At 44.0% G+C, this 18,972-nt stretch overlaps 1 protein-coding gene across 8 annotated transcripts in view; it reads right to left on the bottom strand.

The window, feature by feature from the left end:
* Nucleotides 1-18,972, bottom strand: part of FAM135A (family with sequence similarity 135 member A) — a 170,690-nt gene that overhangs the window by 126,009 nt on the left and 25,709 nt on the right. For 5 of the 8 annotated variants that reach the window (XM_050950601.1, XM_050950605.1, XM_050950599.1 and 2 more), the window contains one exon: nt 16,227-16,349. The exons of 2 other annotated variants lie outside the window; for them this stretch is intronic. In XM_050950601.1, the coding sequence (XP_050806558.1) occupies nt 16,227-16,303 (77 nt within the window). In that variant the 5' untranslated portion in view covers nt 16,304-16,349. Of the gene's footprint in view, nt 1-7,613; nt 7,805-16,226; nt 16,350-18,972 lie in introns of those variants that run through there. One more of the 8 variants, XM_050950606.1, reaches the window with a different exon arrangement.

The raw sequence follows: 18,972 nt of genomic DNA on the forward strand, positions 1-18,972 counted from the left end.
CACAATGACAATTCTTTTATCCAGCAGCAAGTGTGGATAGCTCAGACCCTTATTATTTCTAAATGCTAGGTCTGCAGCCACATCCCAGCCCACTTTCAAACTGGTGTTCCTGTCCTGGCTACCCATTCAATTCCCCAGACCTCACTGGAGGACCTTGTCCGTTTAACACAATATGGAACAGTAATGACACCTGGGCAGAGGCTATTGGCAGGTCCTTTATCCCACTTGGGGGAGTAATACACCATGCAAAAAGGCTCCTGAGGTTACAAGCAGTAGTTAAAATAATGGCAAATGAAACCAGAGAAAGTTTAAAAATCCTGGCCAAAGAAACAGGGGCGATCCGACAGGTGGCCCTCCAAAACCGTCAGGCATTGGACATAGTGCTGCTGGCCAAAGGAGGGACCTGTGCTCTCATTGGAAAAGAATGTTGTGTGTTTATACCTGACAATACCAATGAGGTAACAGATCGCGCTAGCCACTTAGAACAAATCGCATATCTTCCCCATGAAAAGTCGAGTTCTTTATCGAAGTGGCTAAGTAACCTGTTCAATTTCTCTGGCATAGGAAACTGGTTGTTTCAGGGAGCCCTAACTATCCTGTTTGGAATCTTAGTGATTTTTGTATGCTTTCAGTTAATCTCCTGTTATATCCAGAATTGTGTCACCCAGATGACTGCCCCAAAATAGAGTGCTAATATGATGATTTTGAATATCACTAAAGAACAAAGAGATAAGGAATGGTTAATTTGTGGAACCCAGTAATTGTTGGTCATGGCATGCGCTTGACCAAAAGGAGGGATTGTGAAAGTAGAATGAATTATATTGTGAAAATAGAAAGGATTAAAGAAATGCTGTCTGTACCTTTAAGTAAAACTGCTGGAATGCTGCAATCCAGGTGTTAGGAATACAGACATTCACATAGAACAATTGCACCATTTAAGGGCAATTGGTGAAGTATTAGCCTTAGATCGATAAGAGTTAGTAAGGAAATAGGATATGCATGCTATGCCCCGGTGAATTTTACTGTTTTGCTTTCTTTGTCCCTTTGTCTAATTCCCGCTTTTTTATCTGTATAAATAAGACTGTTTGGGTCTTGCATGGCCACTCACATTATCTGGGTGTTATCGGCGGAGCGCTGCGCTAATAAAACAGAGTGGTCTGACAAATTGTGAGTCCTGATTCTAACTTTGACAAGGGCTATCCGTAGACATTTTGGTGCCCTACGCAGCCCCTATGCGGGGTGGGAGGACTGGCCCCAGGCCTCCACGGGGTGAGGGGCTGGCTTTGGGGAGAGGAAGGAACTGCCCCGCACCATAAGCCAGCGGAGTGGAGTGGGTTGGGGCCGGGTTGCTCCACTTCCTGCTACCCAGTGAGTGCAGGACAGGCCCGACCCCACATTCACAGGGCATTGGAAAGTAAAGTGACCTGGCCCCAGCCCACTCCGCTCTGCTCTGCTACCCGGGCTCCAAGGCTTCAGGGAAGGAGGGGAACCACCCCTCAGCACTCACCAGCAGCGCGGCTGGGAGCCGGTGGCGTGGAATGAGCTGGGGCTGGGTTGCTCCACTTCCCGTGCCCTAGTGAGTGCGGAGCGCACAGCACCTGACCCCTGCTGCAGTCCCCCGGGACGCTGCTCAGGGGAAGGAGTGGAGCGGGAGCAGGAAGAGGCGGGACGGGGTCAGAGCAAGGGCGGGGGCTTTGGGGAAGGGGTGGAGTGGGGCAGGGCTGAGGTGGGGTAGGGGCCATGGGGAAGAGGCGGAGCAGGGGCAGGGGCAGCTTTCCTGGGTACCTCAGCCATCTGTGGGATTGGGCTGGCCACTGGAGCAGCACACAGCTGCGTAGGGCACCAGGAAATCTGGGGCAATTTGGTGCCCCAAATTTCCCAGTGCCCTATGCAGCTGTGTACTTTGCATATGGATAAGGACGGCCCTGGGTATGTTTCACCATTCTATTCCTGATCCCAACACAAAGCACGCTCACTTTAATGCATTAGGTGTGTCAGTTTGATACATGTCAACCTGAATTCCCCAACTGAGTAACTTTTTCAACATTGCTTCCCTAAAAGGGCAATGGGAGCTGAGCTCTACATGACATAAATCCCAAGCAAGTGAAATCAGTTTGTGGAAGATCATAGCCATTGTTGGAACATGTGCACAAAGAAAACCTTCAGAAAAACGAGGCGATTTTGTAAAATACAGGGTACCTCGGGAATGCTTTGCTCAAATGACTCAAATTTGGAAAACTGGCACTATCACTACTCCCATGTTACCCAGCAATATCAAGGCAATCTGAGTCAGAATGCAAATTTTTAGAGCACTTAGAAAAGTTGACCTTTAAACAGAGTGACGCTTAACCTTAACTATAGCAGATCTGGTGTTCCACTACAATATCTTCAAAGAAACAAGTAATTTTCTCTCCTTTAGCCACCATCACAGGATGATGCCTGTTTTGTTTGAGGACTTTTTTGGCTTTGGTATTTGGAAACTAAGTTGAGAACCATATTCATCTTGGCTAGTATAGAGCTATTAGGAAAAATAAATGCTGACTCTCCTTTGCTTTGCCAGGAACCTTTCTACTAGAGATTCTGATGGAAAGGAATACAAGGGCATCCTCCCTTTATATGAAGAAAGCATCCCATCCCATTTCTTTGTGGTACTGTAAGTAGGAAACTAGTATCTTCTTATGGGGTAAAGGAAAAAAAGAGAGATACAAATAAGAGATATAAAACAACAGGGAAGAGATCATAATGCTAGGAGGGGCTTTTGTTCTCTCTCTTAACAAATGTAAAAAATCTGACAGAAGAAATAAATGAATAGTAAAATAAATCTGTTTAAAACCTGAGGGCTATCCTAGGAATAAGAAAGAAATCCAGCCAAAAAGTTACCTGGTTATGGCTACCGAAAGGTGCAGCCCAAGAAAGCTCCTCAGTTATTAGTTGCAAAAAGGAACCAACAGCTGGGATTACCAGTTGGCTGGTACGAGAGAAGATATGAAACCACATCTCATACCTCACAGGTGATTGCCTTAATCATAGAATATCAGGAGGTCATCTAATCCAACTCCCTACTCAAAGGGGGACCAATCCCCAGACAGATTTTTACCCCAGATCCCTAAATGGCCCCCTCAAAGATTGAACTCACAACCCTGGGTTTTAGCAGGCCAATGCTCAAACCACTGAGCTATCCCTCACTTTTAGCCTCAGTTTCTCTCTTTTTCTTTGGCACAATGAATCTTTAAGTATTTATGCAAAATGGAACAGTTCAACAGGAGAGCTTGAGTGTAACCAACCCCAGAACAACAGATAACCTGGTGTTCAGGGTAGTCACGTGGGATGGGAGCAGATGTGAGTTGATCCAGAGTAATGATCAAACCTGGCTCTCTCTCATCTCAGGCAAGAGCCTCAATCACTAGGCTAAATGTTATAAAGTGGGAGGGACAGATACACTGACAGATGAGCACTCACAGCACTACAGTGAAATATTCAAAGCATGGAGTCTCAGAGCCAATGTCAGCAGACTCAGGCACGTGGGGCTTAGGCTAAAAATTGCAGTGTAGACATTAAAGCTCTGACTGGAGCCTCCCCATTTGTGAACTCTCAGAGCCCTGGCTCCAGCCCAAGCCCAAACATCTACACTGCAGTTTTTAGCCCCACACCCTAAGTCCCATGAACCCAAGTCAATTGACCCAAGCCATGCATAGCCATGCCACTGGGTCTTTTATTGCAGTGCAGACATTCCCACAGATGGTATACTGGCCTGGAAAAAGTTTTTCCCAGCAAAAACTAATTGGGTCAAATTCAGGAACAATTTTACGTTGGCTAAAACTGACATTTTCAGTGCATTTGTCTGAAAAATTTTGCCCAGCTCAATTTGAAGTGTTCCATCTGTTAACGTGTGCCGGCTCCAAACCTTTGACCTTTGGGACTTCTAGATGGTGTTTGCAAAGAGTAAGAAATCCTGCAAAGATGGTCGTCTTCAAATAATAAACTATTTTTCACTTGAGTTAAAAGAACAAGAAACAAAACTCCCCGCAGTTCTGCTATTTTTAGGCTTTTGTCAGATTGTACAAGACCTAAATTTTGATTTAAAAATCAATCTAACAGTGCCACTTTCATATTGAGGCAAAGATATTTGTCGCCCATCCCATTGTCCTCTGTCTCTTTAGAGTTCAGAGAATTCTAATTTAAATTTTCACTTTCCTATCTTGAGGGAATCCATTTGCATCCTGTGTTGGATCTAATATCTTTAAAAGAAAAATCAGAAAGGACACACCCTTAATGCTGATTACACTGTTAAAACTTGCAAAATAGATGACATTTTGGGAAGTTCTAGATTTTTCATTGGCTGTAACAATTTAATGTGTGTGAGATCTGGGGCAGCTTGACATTTTTGTATCCTGTTTATTGATGAAAGTGTGTTTCAAAAATAGACAATTCCTTGCGTAAAATTCAGCAATAAAAAGTACGATGAAAAACAAAATGATTTACAGACAAGCAGAATAAAAGCTCCTCTTCAGTCATTGTGCGTATCAGTCCATGTGAGGGCTTATAACGTTTAAATCAGTTCAGCCAAATCATGTCCCCACATTCACTCTTCTCAGATGTCAGGGCAACTGCATGTCAGTTATCGGGATAAGCTCAGCTACTTATTGGTGGACCAACAGAATGCTGCACACTTTAAGTATACCTCCATTTGGCAGCCCTGCTTAAAAATGCCAGGATGAGATGTGACACACCAAATCTTGGTAATCTCAGGCTCTCTTCTTTAGCTATTCGACTATAACATAAAGCTTACCCAGGGCTGGCCTTACCATGAGGTGAACTGAGGCAGCTGCCTCAGGTGCCAGACTGTCGGGGGAGAGGCGGGCACTAGGACCCAGAGTGTAGAAAACTGGGTGTGCTGCTAGTGCATATGTATTCTCTCTGCTCTAGATGCAGAGAGATGGTGGAGTGCTGTGCTGGAGGAAGGAGGGCACAAGAGGCACAACAGGTAGGCAGGAGAAAAGGTGAGAGGGAATAACTGAAAGCAGCAGGAGTTGCAGGGAGAGAGAGGAGGGGAAGCCCCTTATGTACCTCTCTAGTACCCCCAGAAGCCTGGACTGATTAACACCAGCTTCTCAGGGAGCTTCTTGTTTCCTGCTGCTTCCCTGAACCCACTTGAGGAGAACAGGCAGTCCACTGAAGTAGCAGGAGCCAGTTAGGTCCTTAAGACACTGATATCTTCCCTCACTCAGGCCCTCTACCAGCCTGCTTATTTATCCCCTTCAATTGAGTCTTGAGAGCCACTATAGATGGCACAGAACAGCAGTCATGAGTGAAAGAAGAAAACGCCCCTCTGGGGCAGCATTCAGAAAAAGCAAGCAAGCAAAGGAAGCTTTTCTATCTAAGCAGGAAGGAGCTCTCCTGAGATACACAAAACACAAATGTTCATGGTGAACTTTCCGGCCCCAGTGAGGATGTGAGCGGCGAGGAGATGCCTGATCTTCCAGTTAGTCAGAGTGCAGGTGACCTGGCAGCTACTGCAGCATCCATATCTCCATCTCAAATGGATGTAAACATGCACGTTCCTAAAGAAAAGTGTAGATCAGAGAAGAGTGCGGTGGAGGTGCAAGAAACAGCTGCAACTGAGTTTAGTTCCTTAAATCTAGATGATCCAGGAATGTGGACACACTTGAGCAGTAGCCTGAGGGACCTCCTTGTACTGCATGGGCTACAGCAAGTGAAAAACTTCATGTTCCACAACGACAATGAAAATAGAAGTTTCCATCCAACACATTACTGGCGTGAAATCCCCAATGGTGACAAAGTGGAGGGGCCATGGCTTATGTACTCAAAAACCCAGAATGCTGCATACTGTTTTTTTGCAAACTCTTCCAGTCTAATGTTCCAGCCACATTGGGTTCTACAAGAACAAAGGACAGGAAAAATCTGGCATGCCATGAGAAGGCAGCAAATCAAAAGAGAACATTCCATAGGTGGAAAGAGCTTGAGAAGAGACTAAGGTTAAAAGATACCCTAGATGATCAGCATCAAGAGAAGATTGCATCAGAGTCTCTTTACTGGCAAAATGTTCTGAAAGGGCTCATTGCCATTGTGAAAAGGCTTGCTACTCATAACCTAGCACTCCATGGCACTTCAGATCAGCTGTATGTGCTGAACAATGGAAACTTCCTTAAAATGGTGGAGCTGATGGCTGAGTTTTATGCTGTACTTCAGGAGCATCTGAGAACAGTCACCACCCAAGAAATGTACACACACCATTACCTTGGAAAAACAACTCAAAATGAGATTATACACTTACTGGCAACAAAAGTTAAACAGAAGATTGTGGCAGACCTGAAGTCAGCAAGATATTACTCTGTTATTCTAGACTGCACACCTAACATCAGCCTTATGGAACAAATGACTTTAATGGTGCATTTTGTAACAACAACAGAACCTAGTGAAAATGTCCCTGCAATAGTGACTATCAAAGAGCATTTTCTAGAATTTATTGACATTGATGATACTACAGGAGCTGGTATCAGAGGGTAGCCATGTTAGTCTCAATCTGTAAAAAGTGACAAAGAGTCCTGTGGCACCTTATAGACTATCAGAAGTATTGGAGCATAAGCTTTCGTGGGTGAATACCCACTTCATCAAATGCATGTGGTGGAAATTTCCAGTGGCAGGTATAAATATGCAGGCAAGAATCAGTCTAGAGATAACGAGGTTAGTTCAATCAGGGAGGATGAGGCCCTCCTTCTAGCAGTTGAGATGTTTACACCAAGGGAGGAGAAACAGCTTTTGTAGTTGGCTAGCCATTGCTTAATCCTGAGCTGATGGTGTCAAATTTGCAAATGAACTGAAGCTCAGCAGTTTCTCTATGGAGTCTGGTCCTGAAGTGTTTTTTTTGCTGAAGGATGGCTACCTTTAGATCTGCTATTGTGTGTCCAGGGAGGTTGAAGTGTTCTCCTACAGGTTTCTGTATACTGCCATTCCTAATATCTGACTTGTGTCCATTTATCCTTTTACGTAGGGATTGTCTAGTTTGGTCGATGTACATAGTAGAGGTGCATTGCTGGCACATGATGGCATATATTACATTGATGGACGTGCAAGTGAATGAACTGGTGCTTTTGTGGCTGATCTGGTTAGGTCCTGTGATGGTGTCGCTGGTGTAAGTATGTAAGTAGAGTTGGCATCAAGGTTTGTTGCACGGATTGGTTCCTCAGTTAGAGTTACTATGGTGCAGTGCGTGATTGCTGGTGAGAATATGCTTAAGGTTGGCGGGTTGACTGTGAGCAAGGACTGGCCTGCCTCCCAAGGCCTGTGAAAGTGAGGGATCATTGTCCAGGATTGGCTGTAGATCACTGATAATGCGTTGGAGAGGTTTTAGCTGAGGACTGTAGGTGATGGCCAGTGGAGTTCTGTTGGTTCTTGTCAAGCCCAAGAAAGAAACCAACAGAACTCCACTCAAATTTTATTACCCTCTAGGCTAGAGTTGTGGGAATCTGGAAGAGGTAGAGGAACATAATTAAGGCCAGTTTAATCCAGAATGAGAGTGTCCACACAAGGATTAAATGCCGTTTAATTAATGCACTTTAAATTCACACTTTTAGTTAATTCAGATTACTCACCTTGTGCAATAAACAGGAGTTCTTTAAGATGTGTCTTCTCATGGGTCCTTCACTTCAGGGGCATTTGTGCTGTTCACCTTTGATCAGAGATTTTTGATAGCAGTGCCCATTCAGCCCATGCATATACCCTACATATCCACAGGCAAACCACTCTCAGTTCCTTCTCCACTGCAAGTTTCGTAAGGGTGACTCTGAAGCAGAACGAAAAGAGGGCAGGTAGCAGAGCACCCCCAGGGGCACACATCTCGAACAACTGCAGTTACTGCACAAGGTGAATAACCTCTCCTCCTTTCCCCAGCAGCATTCCTGTGGGTGCTCCACTTAAGGTGACTGCCAAGCAGTATCCCCCTAAGGAAATGAGAGGTTTGCAGTAGAGTCCAATACTGAAAAGAGAGTTGTGTTGCCCACAGCCACATCTGATCTTGCTGCAGGCACGAAGGCACAATGATTAGAAAGGTATGAACAGAGGACCAAGTTGCTACTCTATATCTGTCTGCTGTTGGTGCCTACTTAAGTAAGGCTATCGATGTAGATAGCGCTCTTACAGAATGTGCTATCACTCTTAAAGGGGGTTGGACATGAGGTCTCTCATATCAAGTCTCAATACAATGGGAGATCCACTTTTACAACCTCTGTTTCAAAACTACAAAACCCTTGTTTCTGTCTGCAATGGATACAAATAGTCTAGGAGATTTTCTAAATAGTTTAGTCCTGTCTAGGTAGAAGGCTAATGCCTTCTTGAATTCTAGAGTATGGAATATGGCTTCTTGACTAGTCTGCTGCGGTTTTGAGAAGAAAACCAGAGATGAATGGTTTGATTAACGTGGAATTCTGCTGATACTTTAGGTAAGAATCTTGGATAGACCCATAGCGACACTTACTTTCAGAAGAACATCATAAATGGGAGCTCTGCCATTAAAGCCCCCAATTCTACTACCCTTTGGGTGGAAGTGATCGCTAACAGAAAGGCTGTCTTCAAAGATAAATCTAATAATGAACATTTAAGCTAGTAGTTCAAATGGATGCTTCATAAGGCCATTAAGGACTAGGTCCTTATCCCAGCTAAGGCTTCTGAGCAGTAGATAATTGTCAAACCTTGCAGGAATCTTGCCATAGCCGTATGATAAAAGAGAAAAGAACAAAAAAAACCCCACAACTATGGGTATGTGAATGGCTGTTATTGCCGCTAAATGAACCCTAAGACTTCATGTCTTCAGTTACAAACAGGTAATCCAGTACTCTAGGAAGGGAGAGCAAGTTAGTGAAATCTGATGACTGTTACACCCAAGATGGTATCATTTCTGGAGATACATATTTCTTGTATATGGTTTTCTATTATTTAATAAAACACTGTACAAATGAGGAACAAGATCTCTCCATCCCTGAGAACCATCAAGGAATCATGCTTGGAACCACAGAATCTGTAAATTGGAGTAAAGAGTTTGACCCGCTGTGACATTATTGACATAAACTGTGACCACATAGATCATTGTTGCAACCAGTGTTATATATTTGCAGCAAATGTTGTACAAAGGTTGTTGTATGAGGTGTCTATAAAAAGGTTACGATTATGTTATCTGTATGTGTGTTTTGGAGTTGAAGTTATGAATATTGGCTATGTACTTTGTATCTCAATGTGTTTGATTCTAAGTAGTATTAGTGAAGCATTTGGTCAGCTTCTTGAGAAAGGAATTTGCAGATTGAGTGCCCAATCAAGAAACACTTAACTTACAATGGACCATGGGAGACTCCAATCCACGTATGAGAAGTCTTCCTGGGATGTTCAAGGTAGCATGTAAGCAGTGGCTGCCACCTGCAAATTGAGTCATGCATGAACATGTGACTTGCCCAAGTGGCTACAAACTCCATCTTGTTGCTGAGAACAAAGGGGTTTCCGCCCACAAGAGAAAGACTATAAAAGGTCCTGGAAACCCCTTCAATCCTGCTTCTTGCCTTTGGAGGGATTTTGCTTCAAACTGAACCTCTGAACAAAGGACTGAATGACCCATCCAAGCTGTGGATGTACTCCAGAGACTTGATTTGAACCTGCAGTTTATTCCATCACTGCTACACTTGAACCAAGAACTTTGCCATTACTGTATATAATTGATTCCATTTAACCAATTTTAGCTCTCATCTATATTTCTTTCTTTTTATGAATAAACGTTTAGATTTTAGATTCTAAAGGATTGGCAACAGCGTGGTTTGTGGATAAGATCTGATTTGTATATTGACCTGGGTTTGGGGCTTGGTCCTTTGAGATCGAGAGAAACTTTTTTCTTTTACTGGGGTATTAGTTTTCATAGCCATTCGTCCCCATAAGAAGTGGCTGCTGGTTGTGATACTGGGAAACTGGAATGTTAAAGGGAATTGCTTGTATGACTTCTGGTTATCCAGTGGGGTGAGACCAAAGTCCTCTCTGTCTGGCTGGTTAGGTGTGCCTTAAGTAATACAGGACACCCAGCCTTCAGCTGTAAGTGCCCTGCTCAAAGCAATTTGTCCTAAATTGATACTCTCAGTAGTGTCCCACCAGAGGCCACATCATTACACCTGTATCTTAAGTCAGTAGGTAAGGACTGACTGGAAGCTTCCATGAAGAAGAGGTGAGTCTGATGAGAAAGGGATACCAGACTTGTCTTGACCACCTTGATGCAATTAGAATCACTCTGGTCCAATATTACTGAGAATCATCAATAGTAACTGTGTTAGTAGATCCGTGGATGAAAGGACTTCCCTACGTGTGATGAGAAATGCATTTCCTAGACACAGGGGATCAAGATTCTTTCTGGAGCAGTAAGTGATGCATTTTGCATTTGCTGCCATGACAAACAGATCAGCCTCCAGGAACCCCCACATTGAGAATATCATTTGACTCTGGAGTTTAGTTCCCATTTGTAATTTAGAGAGAAATGTGTGTTGAAATCATCTGCCATGGCGGTGTGAATACCAGGGGTAAGAAGCTGGGATGAGTATGTGGCTGATTATGCACCAATTCGAGTTTTATCACTTCACCACAGATTGATGGGGAACATGCTCCTTGATGGCTGATAATACATGCATGACATGTTGTTTGTCATTATCTTTACTAACTTCAATCTGATTAGAGGTAGGAAGTGTAGTTAAGCATTTTTGAATGTTCTCAATTCCAAAAGGTTTATGTGGAGAAACCGTTCTTGTGGATACCATTTGCCCTGCACTTTGTGAGGTCCCAGGCATGATGCACTATAAAGACACATGCAAATATGTCCCAGCAGTTGAAGGCAATCTTTTAATGTAACTTTCCCTGAATCCTGGAGACGTGTTCATTAGTATGAGAAATCTGCTGGATGGTAGCTATGCTGTGACTGTCAAAGCATCCAGGAAAGCTTCTATGAAATCTAGACACTGTAGTTGAGTCAAAATGGACTTTCTGAGGTTGATTTGAAGGCCCAGGCTGCGAAACAGAGAACACATGGTCTCTACTGACTCCAAACAAGATCTACTCTTTATCAGCTAATCATCTAGACACGGGGAAATGATTATGCCCAAACGACAGGTGGCCAGCAATTACTGCTGGAATCTTCGAGCACATCCCTGGTACAAAGGATAGTCCAAAAGAAAGCACTCTGTATTAGCAGTGTTCGCTGTTGATTTGGAAACAAAGAAACCTCCTGTGTGTATAGTAAAATGAAAATATGCATCTTGTAGGTTAAGACTTGTGACCCAGTCTCCTAGCTGTAATGATGGAATTATTGCTGCCAGGGTCATCATCCTGAATTTTTGCTGTTATAAGTTTGTGTGTTGTTTAGCATCCTGAGTTCTAAAACTGGTCTCCATCCCCTCTTCTTTATGGGTATCAGGAAGTAGCCTGAGTAGAATCCCTTCTTCTGTGTTGCTCCTAAACTTAACAGTGAGGTCACTTCCTGTTCTAGTAACTGACTGTGAGAGGAGTCCCTGAAGAAAGACAGGGATGGGTAGGAGAGAAAGCCTTGAAATGTATAGTGTAACCAGAGGTTATGGCTTCCAAAACCTATTCGTCTGAGATTATACGCTTCCAGGCATCCTTAAAAAGGGGATGAAGCAGCATCCAAAACGAGGAGGGGGGGGGTTAGAATGTTGCAGCTATAAAGTCCCATCAACTGGATGGTTAGAGACACTCAACCAAGCCATCGTAATTGTTGCCTGAAGGACATGGATGGCTGAGAGGATGTTGTTGAGTACCTTGATCTCTTGGCCAGGGGTTCAGAGAGCTATGGTAGGTTGAATACAGGGCTGGGCATGCTCTTTATGCCATCTGAAATCTATAAAATCTTCTCCTATTTACAGGAACATAGATTCAAAAGTATCTCAGTGTGACTCTTGAGTTCTTTATGTAAACAGAAATCAATTGAGTCCACAATGGGCTTCCAACCATCAAAAGGGAGATCTTCAAATGGTACTTTGAACCTCTCTCAGAAGTCCCAGCATCTGCAGCCACAATGTTCTTCTCATGACCATCGAAGTGGATATAGACTGTGCTGCATCTGCCGCATCTAAGGAGGCTTGGAGCAATGTTTTTGCTAGAGGTTATCCCTCCTGAACAGTGGCTTTAAACTGATCACAGTGTTTCTATGGCGGATGTTCAACAAAGAAACTAAATCTGTTGTAATTTACATAGTCATATTTGGCTATGAGCACCTTAGGGTTTACTATTCTGAACTGAAGTGTGGCTGAAATGTAGGATTTGAGGCAAAAAAAATAAAATAAAATAGAGCTTCTTATAGTCTTTGCTGTATGGGGTGGACTTAGAGCTATGTTGCCTGCCCCTTTCATTAACAGCCTCTACCACTAGGAAGTTCAGAGCTAAGTGAGAGAATAGAAATGCCGATTCCCCGGCAAGAACTTAATACTTTTTATCCACTCTCTTGCAGGTAGACAGTATTGTAGCCAGTTTCCCAAACTGCCTTAGTGGGCTCCAAAAGAGCTTCACTCAGGAGTGAAAGTAACTTACAGGACTTACTGGTACTGCCGGAGTCCTGAGGGGCCGTGGCCTCATTTGGAAGGGGCGTGGCCTCAAGATTTAAAGACCCTGGAGCACCAGCTGTGACTGAGAGACCCAGGGCCTTTAAATCAACCAGGGCCTCCCAGCGGTAGAGGTAGCTGGGAGGCCCCCAGAGCTCAGGGGCAAATTAAAGGTGCCCGGGGCTCCGGCTGCCGCGGAGAACCCTGAGCTTTGCGGGGCTGGGGCAGGTATTTAAAGGGCCAAGAGCTCCTGCCGCTGAGGGGAGCTCCAAGCTCTTTAAATCCTGGCCCCAGCCCGGCCACTGGAGCCGCGGCCGGGATTCAAAGGGCTTTGGGCTGCCGCAGCGGTGAGGACCTCTGAGCCCTTTAAATCTCAGCTGCGGCGGGGGGTTTAAAGGGCTCTGGGCTGATCACAGCCATGGCACCCCAGAGCCCTTTAAATCCGGCCCAAGCCCAGCTGCCAGAGCCGCAGGCAGGGGGTTTAAAAGGCTCTGGGCTGACCACAGCCGTGGCAGCCCAGAGCCCTTTAAATCTAGCCCCAGACCAACTGCCGGAGCCGCAGGTGAGGGGTTTAAAGGGCTCTTGGCTGACTGCCGCCGCAAGCAGCCCAGAGCCATTTAAATCCGGCCCCAGCTTGGCCACCGGTGATGCAGGCGGGGGGTTTAAAGGGCTCTGGCCTGCCAGCTGCAGTGGGGAGCCCAGAGCCCTTTAAATCCCTGCAGTGAAAGCTGGTGCAGTCTGGCACAGCGTACTGGCTCTTGCCAGTACGCTGTACTGGCTTACTCTGGCTTCATTCACTGGAATAGCAATTCTCATCCATGATGAGGTGTGTGGTGAGACTCCTGAACATCCACCAAGGGAATCTGAAGTGTGTCAGCAATTTGCTTTATCATTTCCTGAAACTGTCATCTGCCACAGAAGATGGTGGAGACATGACACATCAGATGAAGAAGAGGAAATATTTGTAAGAGGTGTCACCTCCTTGTCTGCCCTTGCATCTTTCTCCTCACAGCTCTCTTCCTCTGGCATGGGTGGTGACAAAGAAGGTTGAAGATAATGCCTTCTTCTCTGTTTCCTCGAATGACGTGAAGACCTCATCACGAATTGCTGGCGTTAGAACACCCACTGATTCCAGCAAGGCCACTGTGGGAGGCCAAAAGGCATAGATGGAGGCATCCATCTGTGTTTCTGCCAGGAGGGTGTCATTTGAGGTCTATTCTCTTGTAAAACATCAATGTGGGAGGGAGAGTGATGTGTTCTATACCAAGACCTGATAATCTGAAGAGTCTGCTTACACATTCTCCGGGGGTCAGGGAGGGGACCTGTTCAATTTGCAAAGTAGATTAGGGCAAGCCTGGTTCTCTATGAGATACAGAGATCAGTGATTGAGAGGGTCTTGATGCTGACAAGCCCCCAAAGCTCGTTAATATGGTGGACTCTGGCTCTGAAGAGATTATCTAGTGTTTAGGGTACCTAAACTCTCGTGGTACTGACCGTAACAAAGACTGGTCCGGGACAGAGCCTATGGAAGATGGCTTCAGTACTGATGTAGCAAGCACTGAGCACTTGGCCTGTAAGTGCATCGGCTCTGACTCCCTCAGTATTATATGGGGTCCAGTGGTCTTTGGTACAGTTGACTTCCTTGATATCAGTACCGACTGCTGTTCTGGGACATTCATATCTCTGCCAGTCAAGATCCAGATACCGAAAGTTGGTCTTAGACTGAGTTCTCTTCTTTGCTTTTGCAGTACCTGCATCACTCAGAGCCTATACTGAACTCCCCTGGGGACCTGAGGTCTCTGTAGCCCTGTTGTGTGTTGGTGACCAAGATCTTCTTGGAGATCTCTTCTCTTTGGAGGAAGATGTTGAGGACTTCAGTACTACAGAAGTGTTCACTGGCACAGAACAACCTACGTCTCTAGTGGTTTCTGATGACAGAGATCTTGTGGGGCATTAGGAGTACTGAGAACCTGGTATTCCTGAGAAAAAACAACAAAAGAGACAACCCCAAGAAAGGGCAGTTCTAAACTACTATGTAACTACATCTACGAATAAAAGGATTTTATTTTTAGAGGAAAACAGAAAAAACAACCGAAACACTAAGAGGTAAGTAATTATAAACTATCTAAATCCTAAAAGGAGAACAGACACATGTTGCAGACTCCATCTCAGGACAAAGGCAATTGAAAAGAAACTGAGAGCAGTTCATCTGCGCAGCTCCAAACAGCCTTGGCAAAAGGCAGCAGAATGTGTGGGTAACATGCATGGACCAAATGGGCATCGCTACCAAAAATCTCTGATTAAAGCACAGGGTGCACACACACCTGAAATGGAGCACCCACAGGATACTGGATATTTTGTAATGGTTCCTACAAGAACATTTTACTATATTAAATAAAAAAGCTGTATTTTATACACATACACTTTTTAAAAGCACTCATTAAACTTAGACACACACAATGATCAGGGGGGTGATGGATCCCAGTCTCAGCAGCTACTTGCCAGCCTGCACTGTGGTGTCTCCACTAGGCCAGAGGGGCCTGCTGTGGGGCTTGCTGGGCTGGGACTCCTAGTCACTGCGTGGTAAGCACTGCCCCCTTCTCCCTACTGACTGGACAGGAAGCAGCAGCAGTCGTCTGGGCTGGAGCTGAGCTCAGAGCAAACTGGGCTTTAATCCCTACCCCGGGTCAGGCTGGGTTGGACCAGCCAGCACCATGGGGTGAGAAACCTCCCTATTCGCCCACTCTTCCTGGGATAGGACTGGCTCACTAACCTCCAACGAGCAGCTGCAGCCTAAGCAGGCAGGTAGAAGCAGAATACCCACTTCCACCTCCCCGCTGGGGAGGGAGAGGGCCTTCCACCTCCTGCTGGGTAGGGAAATGGCCTGGGGGCTGTGCATATTTTGTAAAATTGGAACATTTACCCATGACACTGCTGTAATTTTTTTTAAACCAATCTGTGATTTTCTCAGGGCCCGATGGAGTAGAAGAACCCATGCAGGTGCTAATGGAAGAAACGGACAAGCAGGCAAGAGAGACGTCTGTGTTTATGCACGATGCAATTAGATGAAAGACTAGATAAACAGGAGACCCAGTGGAGGAGCTCACGTAGGATATGCCATTGCCACAATAAGCTAGAAAGATGATTTTGACAGCAACATTTTAAATGGACTTGAGAAGACAAGGCTGCATTAGTTTAAACCAGTGAGATTACAGTAGTTAAGGTGGGTGAGGGCAAGGGCCTGGACAAGAGCATAATTCACATTTAGAATCTGTAGCCCTTTCACCCCTCTCCAGTCAGACTATAAGTATTTGATACTAGCTGAAGTTCTATGCCTAAGATTTTTGAACCTTTATGTAAACCCCAAGAAAGTAGCTGCCCTTCCCCAGCTATCTTTCTAATAAGCAGTAAATACTTAATTTTCAAGTCACCATACAGAACTAATAATAAAACATGAAATGTCACTATGGCAAAGACAGACATATCTATTGAACTTTTTGTTCACAATGATAATATGTACACATACCTTAAGAGAATAAGTATACTAACAGAACTTAAACATTAAGATTTTTCAGTAACAGCCATCCACTACAGTACAATTTCCTCTTCATTTTGGAAGAATGCAATACCTACCCTCTTTGAAACAAATCCACATTGTAGAATTTGTGGAGCTCCACGGAGAATTCTACCATAGCCTGTACTTCACTCATTTTTATGAGAACGCATAAGCCAAAATTGTTGTCTGCACCTTAGTTACTGGAAACAAACAGAGAAAAAAACATTTTTTTGTAGTCAGAGGCAAAAAGACACATTTTTCTTTTCAGGACCAGTATGTGGCATGAGCTGTGTATAAGCTTCAACATTGCCTCTCTTTGAGTCTGAGTGCAATAGGGGTAAGCAGAAGTTGAATGCCAGCAGTTCCTACTGCCACTCCTTGATTCAGCTCCACATCTCCACTCCAAAACATACTTGGTTAGTGCAGCTGAGCCAGCATGTGGGATGGGGGGTTAGTAATTTAAATATAGGTGTTGGCCAGTAGCAAATTACTACCCCCGAAGCAATGTGAGGGAAGGGAGTTTTGCTTCTCTAAGGCATCATGCTTTCCCTGCACTGCTCCCAGGTCCAGTGCACTTTCATGCCATCCCATACACAGGGCTTCTGGCAAAACCACTATCTAGCCCTTTTAAAAAATGATTTTATATTTCTTTTATAAGAAGTCTTCACATCCATTTTCAGCCACAAAAATGAAATGAAGAATATTGCTAGGACCCCATATAATCCTAACCACATAGAACACTATTTTGACATTCCTTTGCTTAATTCACTTTTTATGATGGTTATCAGTTTTAAAAACAGACTGAATCACTATGTTCCACTTCAGTTTAAATCATGTCAGTGCAAGCAAGAACAGTGTCTTGAATTTCAACATTCTTCCTACTGTACAGTTTTAAAAGTTACCAAATCAGTTACAGATTGTGTAGGACTGAGTTTCTTCTCCAACGTTTGTTCATATCTATGATTTCTGTTTGTTACATATGTTGTAGCACCAAAAAAGCTGACTAAAAAGAAGAAAACAGAACTTTAAAAGTGTTTCTTTGCACATGGCCAAAATCTGATAACACTTAAATCAATAGCTAAATTTCCACTGCTTCCAACAGCAGCAAAATTTTGCCTCTTAATTAAGAAAATTCAACAAGTAGCAGTAATATGAAAATAATCAGATAAGGCTAGTCCATATTGGGTCTTAAGACAGGTGATTAGCATCCAGAAAGAGGTGTTTCTTTAACTCAGCACTCATCTCCTGCCTAAGAAATAGTAAATTGCTTTGTGGAAAACTAGCTATGCAGGAGTAACAGGAGTCAAGAGACAAGGTGGGTGAGGTAATATATCTTTTATTGGGCCAACTTCTGCTGGAGAGAGACAACTGTTTGAGCCACACAGAGCTCTTCTTCACACCTGTGTGGCCCAAAAGCTTGCCTCTACCACCAAAAGAAGCTGGTCCAATAAAAGATATATTACCTCTATGACACTGCACTCCATATGATTTTATGAAAATATGCTAATGAGTGTGAATATAATGTAACTGGAATATGCTTCATGCAAAAGGTCTCTTGTAAGGTATCATTACAAAGTTTATAATCTGCTAAGTGTGTTCATCCTATTTGTATGAATGTATCATTCTTGTATATGAAATTAGGAATATAAAATATAACTCTGAGGTCCTATTGTAGTTATGCAAAGTGTGGGTTATTTATTAATGGTGGTTTAGAATCTTCATGGCTACCATCAACTAGGACAAATGACTGTAGATGGCTCTGTTTACTTGCAAGCCTTCCTGTGAGTCAGGCCAAGAAGAATGAAGGCTTGGGGGTCTCACAGGACATGTGACCATGTCACCTGGTATTGGAATCCATCTTAAACCTGGTGCTTTTCCATTTAGAAGGAAGGGTGGGGACCCAAAGAGACAAAGATTCCTGTCTTGTGCCAAAGGTATATAAAGGGGTGGAACAGAACAAAGGGGGTGCAGTCATGAGAAATCCCCTAACTACCACGTGAGCTGGAACAAGAACTGTACCAGGGAAAGGATTGGGCCCAGACTAGAAAGGAGTCTAATCTGTGAAAGAAGCTTATTGGAACATCTCTGAGGGTGAGGTTTCATCTGTAACCAGTTTCTTACTGTATTAGGCTTAGACTTGTGTCTTCTTGTTTTATTTTGCTTGGTAACCTACTTAGTTCTGTCTGTTATTACTTGGAACCACTTAAATCCTACTTTTTATACTTAATAAAGTCACTTTTTGCTTATTAATTAACCCAGAGTAAGTAATTAATTCCTGGGGGAGCAAACAGCTGTGCATCTCTCTCTATCAATGTTATACAGGGTAAACTCATAGATTGTCTGCCTTCTATAAGCTTTATACAGAGTAAAACAGATTTTTTGGGGTTTGGATCCCATTGGGAGCTGGGTGTCTGGGTGCTAGAGACAGGAGCATTTATTAAGCAGTCTTCAGTTAAGTCTGCAGTTTTGGGGGAACATGGTTCAGACCTGGGTCAGTGTTTGCAGCAGGCTAGCATGTCTGGCTCAACAAGACAGGGTACTGTAGTTCCAAGCTGGCAGGGAAAACTCAGAGATAGTCGCAGCACATCAGATGGCAGTCCCCAGGGGGGTCTCTGTGATCCAACCCATCACAACCTCATCCAATGTGTGCCTCTAATATCCCAAGCTACACCACACTGCACACAACAGGAGTCAATGCAGTTATATAAATGTCACACATACATTATAGCAGACCTTATAATGAAAGTGGAGTGTATCATAATGCAAAGACCAGAACTAATGCAAGGTTTTAGTAAAAGTACAGTAGCTAATACAAAGTACAGT

This window comes from Gopherus flavomarginatus, chromosome 4 (genome assembly GCF_025201925.1).
Source record: "Gopherus flavomarginatus isolate rGopFla2 chromosome 4, rGopFla2.mat.asm, whole genome shotgun sequence".
Lineage (NCBI taxonomy): Eukaryota > Metazoa > Chordata > Testudines > Testudinidae > Gopherus > Gopherus flavomarginatus.